Consider the following 9445-nt stretch of genomic DNA (forward strand, 5'->3'; position numbering starts at 1 on the left):
CTGGGCTGCAGGAGGCAAGGCAGGGGCTCAGCAGGGGGCGCTCTCCCCTGGCAGTCAGGTCTGGCCTCAATGCCCCAGGGCGGCGCTAGGGGGGCGCTGGGCTGCATCGCACGAGATGGGTCCCTGGACCCACTTTTAATCCTGCCCCCAGCCGCATTTCCACCGGTTCGTCCTGCCCCAGACTCCCTTTTCCACCCCCAGAAATCGCAGCCCTCCCCACACAGAGACCAGGCTGCCTTTGGCCCACACAGCAGTTTATTCTGAAGCCATCGGCCACGAAGCCACTATGGACCCCACGCGAAATAGCCAGTCCTGGAGCGATGCCCCAATAAATAACAGGAATCTCCCCCCCCACCCGCATGCACCAGATTCCACGGACCCACTCAATAAATAAATCCATCAGAATAATAAATAAGTTATTAAATACATAGAAAAATAGGAATGAAATATGGCTGATAGGAGTCAGCCCCGAGGACCGATGACGTTGCGCCTCGGGGACCACTGACCACTGTCTCCCGCAGGCTGCTCAGCGCTGGCGTCCACAGATCCCAGTCCAGGGGAAATCGGTCTCAGAGCCGGGGAGAGAACCCAGGAGTCCTGGCTCCCAGCTCTCCCTTCCTCCGACCACTAGCCCCCACTCCCCTCCCAAAGCCAGGCAGGGGACCCAGGAGAGCAGGCTCTCAGAAGATGTAGCTCGGGCTCAGGACTCGGGTGAGGCGGCCCATCATGCTGAGGGGGTCGGAGGACTCCACGTCCAGCGGCGGGTCACTGTAGAAGTCGTATTCCAGCAGGACGGGCTCCACCGGCACCCGGCTGACCATGGGCAGGAAGTGGAAGAGACGGGGGGCCGGGCGCCCGCGGCCGGTGGGCCCCTCCGCGGGCCGCAGGCTGACTGGGACCTTGTGGCTCTCGGAGAAGTACAGGTTGTAACCGTCACGCTGCACCTTCTCGTGGAAATTACAGGCCTCCTCCGAGTAGGAGCTCTGCGGGGGAAAGGGATTATGGGGGTGCAGGTGAGCAGCTGTGTCTGAGGGCCCCCCGTGCTCTAACCACTAGACCCCACTCCCCTCCCAGAGCCAGGGAGACAACCCAGGAGTCCTGACTCCCAGGCCCGCACCCCCCACTCTAACCACTAGATCCCACTCCCCTTCCAGAGCCCAGGGGAGAACCCAGGAGTCCTTGCTCCCAGCCCCCTGATCTAACCACTAGACCCCATTCCACTCTCAGAGCCAGGACAGAACCCAGGAATCCTGGCTCCCAGCCCTCTGATCTAACAACTAGACCTCACTCCCCTCTGAGAGCCAGGGGAGAACCAAAGAGTCCTGGCTCCCAGCCCCCCGCTCTAACCACTAGATTCCCCTCCCCTCCCAGAGCCAGGATGGCAGGGAGGGGGAGTGATGCAGGGCTGGATGGACCCTTTAGCTGGTTGTGTCCCCCTGCCCTGTCTAGCTGACCCCCTAGATCCTCTCCCTGCCCCACTGCCATCGGGTTTCCACTCACCGCCCCATGCAGATGCCCGCTGGGATCCATGCACAGGAACAGGAGCGTTTTCATCGCCTGCATTCGGATCACACCAGGCTTCACCGCTTTAATCTCCATCAGACCTGCAGCACCCGAGGCAGAGCGAAGTCAGCAAGGGAAGCCAGGCATCCGGGCTCCCAGCGCCCCCTGCTCTAACCACCAGACCCCACTCCCTTCCCAGAGCCGGGGAGAGAACCCAGGAGTCCTGGCTCCCAGAACCTCCTGCTCTAACCACCAGACCCCACTCCCTTCCCAGAGCCGGGGAGAGAACCCAGAAGTCCTGGCTCCCAGACCCTCCTGCTCTAATCACCAGACCCCACTCCCTTCCCAGAGCCGGGGAGAGAACCCAGAAGTCCTGGCTCCCAGACCCTCCTGCTCTAACCACCAGACCCCACTCCCTTCCCAGAGCCGGGGAGAGAACCCAGAAGTCCTGGCTCCCAGACCCTCCTGCTCTAATCACCAGACCCCATTCCCTTCCCAGAACCAGGGAGAGAACCCAGAAGTCCTGGCTCCCAGCCCCCTCCCCCCATTGCCGTCACCCCAGTGGTACTCACTGTAGGGGGTCTGGTCGGGGGCCCCGCGCACCTCGCCCTTCGGGGTGATCTCCAGGTACAGCTGCGTGTGGGCGTTGGCCGTGTACAGGTGTCGGAGCCGAACTTGCCCGTCAAACTGGTACAGGGGGCTGGAGTTCTGCAGGGGGGCAGCCTGGGAGGGTGCAGGGGGCCGGGTCCCCCACATCAGGGCAGCCAGCAGCAGCCAGGACTCAGCCGGGACGGGGGTCGAGCCACCCCACATGCCGAGGGCTGACAGGCAGTGCCGGGTCTGAGACCAAACCAGGGCGAGAACCCAGGTGTCCTGACGCCCCCTGCTCTAACCACTAGACCTCACTCCTCTTCCAGAGCCAGGGACAGAACCCAGGAGTCCTGGCCCCCTGCTCTAACCACTAGACCTCGCTCCCCTCCCAGAGCCGAAGAGGGAACCCAGGAGTCCGAGAGTAGCAATGCTCCAGCACAGTCCGGGGGAGTGTTTCCTTGGCAGGTCTGCGCGGGGGGACGAGCGAGGGGTCCCGGCCTGTCTCTGGCAGATCGTTGGTCCTGTTATTCTGAGCCTGGCGGGGCCCCTGGGCGCCTATTTATTCCCCCGGGCGGGTCCCCCCCGCCTGAGTCATGGGACCGCTCCGGTCAGTGACTCGCTGAGGCGGCCACATGAAAAGAACCTGATGCAACATCGGGAAGGGGGGGGGCGACCGGGGTCCCCAGACCCACATCTGCCCCATCCTCCCATCCCTCCCCCTGGGGGTCCCCAACCCCCCATCTGGGCTCCCCAGTCCCTCCTTTACCAGGGGTCCCCAGCCCCCAGAGTCCTTCCCCCCAGGGGTTCCCAGCCCGCAGATCCCCGGCGTCCCCAGCCCCCCATCCATCCCCCTGGGGTCCCCAGTCCCCTATCTGGAGTCCCCAGCCCCCTGGGGTCCCCATGTCTCCATCCCTCCAGGATCCTCAGCCCCCCACCCTGCCATCTCCTGCATCCCTCCAGGATCCCCCCCTCCAGGCTCCCTTGCACTCCCATTCTGCCCTCCCCCTAGGGTCACCAGCTCCACCATCCCTCTGGGGTCCCTCCAAACCCCCCATCCAGGTGCCCATCCCCCCCATCTCTCCAGGGTCCACATCCCCTGTTCCCTTGGGGGTCCCCCAACACCATCCCTCCCTCATCTCCAGACACCCCTGCTGCCAGCTATCCATCCACTCCGCCCCCCACTGTTTTTGGGGTTTTTTTGTGGGACCAGAGTTCTTAGGGGGAAGGGGAACATGGGGGTCCAGTGGTCAGAGAATAGGTCCTTGTGTCGGGGAACCAGGACACCTGGGTTCTCCCCTGGCTTGGGGAAGGGAAAGAGGAGATGGTGGTTAGAGTTGGGGGAGGGGGGGAGCCAGGACTCCTGGGTTTGACCATCACCCTCCCCTTTGCTCCAGTCGCTCACTCAGGCCTGTGGCTGTGCCCAGCCTCGGGGCACGTGTGCGCGATGATTTCATCCCCGGGGAATTGGGACTTTGGGCCCAAAAGTGCTCACCCAGAGCAGGCCGGGCCCCGTGCTGGGGGTGTCCCTGGCGCCCCCTGCTGGAGGGGCCAGGCCCTGCGCTCTGGGTGTGTGTGGGTGGGTGGGTGTGGGTGTGTGTCCCTGGCGCCCCCTGCTGGAGGGGACGGGCTCTGTGTGTATGTGTGTGTGTGTGTGCACGTGTGCGTGTGTCTCTCTCTCTCTCTCCCTGGTATCTCCTGCTGGAGGGGCCGGGGCCGGGCCCTGCACTGTGTGTGTGTGTGTGTGTGTGTGTGTGTGTGAGTGTGTGTGTGTATGTGTCCCTGGCGCCCCCTGCTGGAGGGGCTGGACACTGCACTGGGTGTGTGTCTCTGGTGTCCCCCTGCTGGAGGGGCCGGGCCCTGCGCTCTGTGTGTGTGTGTGTGTGTGTGTGTGTGTGTGTGTGTGTGTCTGGTGCCCCCTGCTGGAGGGTCGGGCCCTGCGCTGTGTGGGTGGGTGGGTGGGTGTGGGTGCATGTCCCTGGTGCCCTCTGGGACGGGCTCTGTGTGTGTGTGTGTGTGTGTGCGTGCGTGTGTGTCTCTCTCTCCCTGGTATCCCCTGCTGGAGGGGCCGGGCCCTGCGCTCTGTGTGTGTGTGTGTGTGTGTGTGTGTGTGTGGCACCCCCTGCTGGAGGGGCCGGGCCCTGCACTCATATATGTGTGTGTGTGTATGTGTGTGTGTGGCACCCCCTGCTGGAGGGGCCGGGCCCTGCACTAATGTGTGTGTGTGTCTGGCGCCCCCTGCTGGAAGGGTGGGGCCCTGCGCTCTGTGTGTGTCCCTGGCGCCCCCTGCTGGAGGAGCCGGGCCCTGCGCTGTGGGTGTGGGTGTTAATGACTCTGCTCAGAACATCTGCAAAACGCCTCACAACATCCGGCCACGTGTGTACAGTTACCAGAATTAGTTTATTGTGGAGAGGGGGTTCTGGTGGTTGCGTGTGGGGAGGGGGAGCTGGGAGCCAGGACTCCTGGGTCCTATCCCTGGTTCTGGGAGGGGACTGGGGTCTCGTGGGTTAGAGCCGGGGGAGGTGGGAGCTGGGAGCCCGGACGCCTGGGTTCTCTCTGCCCACAAGCCCGGCCTGCGGCGTTCAGCTCCCTGGCTCTCAAACTGTAAACAGAGCCAATGAAAATATAAATATTTGGCTTTGCCACATGGCCAGGCAGGGGGGCGCCCAGTGGGGCAAAGGTTGGGCTGCAGGGATGCGCCCGACTGTGCCCAGTTCCCAGGCCTGGCACAGGCAGCCTGTGTGGGCCAGACCCACCTACCCCTTTGGGCACGTAACCAGGGCCCACCCCTGGCACTACAGGCCCCACGCCGGGTCCCCGTGTCTCAGCCGTGCCCACCACTGGCACTATGGGCCCCACGCCGGGTCGCCAGGTCCCAGCCCTGCCGTGCCCACCCCTGGCACTATGGGCCCCACGCCGAGTCCCCGTGTCTCAGCTGTGCCCACCACTGGCACTATGGGCCCCACGCCGGGTCGCCAGGTCCCAGCCCTACCATGCCCACCCCTGGCACTACGGGCCCCACGCCGGGTCCCCGTGTCTCAGCCGTGCCCACCCCCGGCACTACGGGGCCCACGCCGGGTCCCTGTGTCTCAACCATGCCCTGCTCATCCCCGGCACTACGGGCCCCACGCCGGGTCCCTGTGTCTCAGCCGTGCCCACCCCCGGCACTACAGGCCCCACGCTGGGTCCCCAGGTCCCAGCCCTGCCGTGCCCACCCCTGGCACTATGGGCCCCACGCCGGGTCCCCGTGTCTCAGCCGTGCCCTGCCCACCGCCGGCACTACGAGTGCAACGCCAGGTCCCCGAGTCCTAGCTATGCCCACTCCCAGCACTACGGCCCCACGCCAGGTCCCCGGGTCCCAGCCCTGCCGTGCCCACCCCCGGCACTGCGGCCCCACGCCGGGTCCCCGAGTCCTAGCCATGCCCACTCCCGGCACTACAGGCCCCACGCCTGGTCCCACTGCCCCAGCCGTGCCCATCCCTGGCTCTAGAGATCCAGCCTGAGGCCTGCAGGTGCTAGGGGCCCGCGCCGGCTTCCGCTGACTCATCTGCACCCATGACTGATCGCGCAGGCCGGGCCGCGGCTCGCCCAGACCGGTTGGCGTTTGCTTGTGCGTGTCATCGGGGGGGTTCAGCTTCACTGGGACTCTGCCTGATCTGTGCGAGCACGGTGCCAGGGCAAACATGACCCCAGCTGCCCCCCTCCGCCCGAGCCAGGCCAGCGCCTGATGCAACTTTCCACTTGCCTGCAGCTGAGTCTCCAGTCCCCCCACCTGGGCCCCTCCAGCCCACTTCCCCAAGGCACCCCACAGCCCCAGGGCCCCCCCCAGGCCCACATCCCCAGGCACCCCCCCAGCCCATGTCCCTAAGGCATCCCACAGCCCCAGGGCCCCCCCAGCCCACCTCCCCAAGGCCCCACCAACCCAGGGGCCCTAGGGTCCCCCCCCCGAGCCAGGGGCCCCAGGGCCCCCCCATCCCACTTCCCCAGGCACCTGCCCAGCCTGTGTCCCCAGGCCCTCCCCCTGAGCCAGGGGCCCCAGGCACCCACCCAGCCTGCATCCCCAGGGCCCCCTCCAGCCCATGTCCCCAGGGCCCGCCCAAGCCTGGACCCCAGCCCCCCACCCAGCCCCCATTCCCAGGGCCCTCCCCGAGCCAGTGGCTCAAGGGCCATCCTCCTGAGACAGGGCCCCCTCAGCATGTGGCCCCAGCCCCCTTCCCCCTCCGCTTAGTCCCCGGCTCCCCCCGCCCAGCTCTGGGAATGATGACTTGCAATTTCTATCTCATCCAAAAGGAATGTGCTGTCACATCCCCTGCAGCTGGTTGGTGGGGGGGGGGCAGTGCAGGGGCTCTTTATAGGGGACCCCAGCACTGAGAAACAAAAGCCTGGAGCCAGAACTCCTGGGTTCTCCCCTGGTTCGGGGAGGGGGGTCTAGTGGTTAGAGTGGGGGTGCTAGGGGCCAGGACTCCTGGGTTCTCGCCTGGCTCTGGGAGCGGAGCGGGGTCTAGTGGGTAGAGCAGGGGGCTGGGAGCCAGGACTCCTGAGTTCTCTTCCAGCTGCCACCATGCCCATCTCATGAGGAAACCAGCCACCCCCCATGACGACACCCTCCATCCATCCCAGATATCCGCTCCCCACACACATCACGTTCCAGGATGCGCTTCCGATCCCCCGCATCCGAGCCTGCGTCAGGCCAGGGCTGGGTACGGCTGGCGGGGGTGAGGGGGTGATGGATGACTCGGTCCAGCCCTCCCCCTGCGCCAGGTGGCTCCTATCTAAATATTTACACCCTTCCTGCCCCCGATTGGGGCTGATGCTGCGGGAGGGGGGGAGGCAGCTGACCCTGGCCACAGAGCAGCAGGGCCAAGGAGGTGATGTAATGGGGTGCTGGGGGCAGAGGGAACCAAGAAAGAAATGGAAAATACTCATCAGGAAAAAACGAGATGGAAACGGTGAAAAACTCAAGAAAACGAACGAAAAACTAGAGAGAACGAACGAACAGCTAGAAAAAAACAAATGAAAAACTGGGAAGAACAAATAAAAAGTGATGAAGAATTTGTGAAACGCTAGACGAGCGGCAGGCAACCTATGGCACAGGTGCCTAAGGATTCTCAGTGGCACTCACGCTGCCCAGGTCCTGGCCACCGCTCCAGGGGGGCTCTGCATTTTAATTTCATTTTAAATGAAGCTTTTTAAACATTTTTAAAAACCTGATTTACTTTCCATACAACAATAGTTTAGTTCTATATTACAGACTTCTAGAAAGAGACCTTCTGAAAATGTTCAAATGTATGACCAGCACGTGAAACCTTAAATCAGAGGGAAAAACTGAAGACTTGGCACAGCACTTCTGAAAGTTTGCCGACCCCTGCACTAGACAGAACCAGAGAACTGAAAAACTGGGAATAATGAATGAAAAACTGGGAATAATTTGTGAAAAAACAGAAAGAACCAGAGACTGAATAAAAAACGAGAAAAAATTGAATGAAAAACTGGGAAGAATGAATGAAAAAGTGGGAAGAACGAATAAAGAGCTAGAAAGAATTTGTGAAACGCTACGAAGAACCAGAGACCGAATAAAAAACAAGGAAAAATGAATGAAAAACTAGGATGAGCAAGGGAATGAATGAGAAACTTGGAAGAAAGAAAAAACAAGAGCAAACGAATAAAGAAGCTGGAAGAACCCGCGAAGCGCTAGAAAGATCCAGAGACCGAATGAAAACCTCGACTGAACCCGAGAACAAAATGACAAACTGGGAACAATGAACCCCAGGAAGAACGAATGGAGACAAAGGCAGAAAAAGAGACATTTGAAAGCTGAATGAAGGAAAGCGACAAGCAGGGGAGGATCCCGGTCTGAAGAAATAAGAGAGACAAGACAAAAGAAAAGCTGGATGAGGGGATCTGTGCAGCGCCTGGCACGACGGGGTCCTGATCTCAATGGGGGGTGGGGGGGTCTGTGCAGCACCTGGCGCGACGGGGCCCTGATCTCAGTCAGGGGGAGGTTTCGGGGGGGCGGTCCGTGCAGCACCCAGTGCAATAGGGCCCTGATCTCAGTCGGGGGTGGGGTCTGTGCAGCGCCCAGCGCGGCGGGGCCCTGATCTCAGTCGGGGGTGGGGTTTGTGCAGCACCCGGCGCGGCGGGGCCCTGATCTCAGTTGGGGGGGAGAGGGTTGTTTCTGTGCAGCGCCCGGCACGGCGAGGCCCTGATCTCAGTTGGGGGTGAGGTCTGTGCAGCGCTCGGCGCGACGGGGCCCTAATCTCAGTTGGGGGGAGGAGGGGGACGACTCCTGTAGCACCCGCTGTCCCCCATCCCCCAACACAGACTCTGGACCCAGCCGGTTGGTTTCATTGGTTTAATAGAAAAAGCTTTTTGGGTCAGCGCCCAGCACTTCACTGCCCGGCAGGCAGCAGGGCGGTGCCCATCGGCCTGGCACCAGGGACACGGCCCGGCCTGAGAGCCCGGGGGAGCCCAGAACGGGTGCAGTGGAGGCGGGTTAGCTCGGGGGTCTCAGCCCACCCTCCAGCTGCTGGGTGCAGCGTGGTGTGTGTGTGTGTGTGTGTGTGGGATTTACATGATGGGATAGTTTGCCCAGAAGGCATTGCAACTGGTCGATCCAGTCTCCCACAATGCACTGCTCCCGGGTGCCCAGCAGTGGCTCGGCTACGCTGGTGCTGGCGGGTGGGGTGACCCCGTCCCGATCCGGAGGGGATGGGGGCACAGGGACGGACGGCGGCAGGGGGGAGAGGGGAGTCGGGGCGCAGGGGATGGGGGCACCAGGAATCCTGGAGGGAGAGGGGATGGGGGCACCAGGCAGAACTGGGTCCGGGAGCAGAGGGAACGGGGGCACCAAGCAGTGGGGATCCTGGAGTGGGAGGGGAGGGGGGCACCGGGCAGAGGGGAATCCCGGGGGGGACTATCTCTATATTGCACTTTGGAAGGGGGTGAGGGGGCTGTCCCGTGCATCGAAGGGGGGGCCAGGCGGCTGTGATCTTTGGGCCGCTGGTTCCTCCCGGGGCGGGGTTGGTTCTGCCCCAGGGGAGCTGGGTCAGTCGGGGGGTAGCCAGGACGGGGGTCATGGGCAACACGAGGACCATCTGAGGGGTTGCTTTGGGGGAATGTTAAAGTCAAAGACCCCCCAAAAAAGGGGAGCAGGGTCCAGTCCGGCTCAGACGGGCAACACCCAGTCGCTGGGCACACAGCCATACTGCAAGGAAACAGATGGGGGGGGGGTCAGAGCAGGGGGGCAGCCAGTGCCCCCTAGAGGGGACAGGCCCCGCGCCCCATTCCCCGCCCCCCTGAGCCAGCCAGTCCCTGCCCTGAGGCCGGGGGGAGCTGGTGCCCCCTCTAGGTGACA

General features: G+C 63.2%; 2 protein-coding genes across 2 annotated transcripts in view; both read right to left on the bottom strand.

Moving 5' to 3' along the window:
- Positions 1–680: 680 nt before the first annotated feature.
- On the bottom strand, positions 681–2437 carry FGF21 (fibroblast growth factor 21). The gene is made up of 3 exons (XM_032806409.2): positions 2076–2437; positions 1501–1604; positions 681–983 (listed from the first exon to the last, which is right to left on the bottom strand). The coding sequence occupies exons 1-3, from the start codon at positions 2314–2316 to the stop codon at positions 681–683; spliced, it is 648 nt and encodes a 215-aa protein (XP_032662300.1). The 5' UTR covers positions 2317–2437.
- A 6819-nt stretch (positions 2438–9256) lies between these two features.
- LOC116840044 (branched-chain-amino-acid aminotransferase, mitochondrial-like) overlaps positions 9257–9445 on the bottom strand; it is a gene marked incomplete at its 5' end in the record, with an annotated part of 11528 nt that continues 11339 nt past the window's right edge. The window contains one exon of the mRNA XM_075071271.1: positions 9257–9295. Coding sequence (XP_074927372.1) covers positions 9257–9295 — 39 coding nt within the window. The remainder of the gene's footprint in view (positions 9296–9445) is intronic.

Source organism: Chelonoidis abingdonii, chromosome 11 (genome assembly GCF_003597395.2).
Source record: "Chelonoidis abingdonii isolate Lonesome George chromosome 11, CheloAbing_2.0, whole genome shotgun sequence".
NCBI lineage: Eukaryota > Metazoa > Chordata > Testudines > Testudinidae > Chelonoidis > Chelonoidis abingdonii.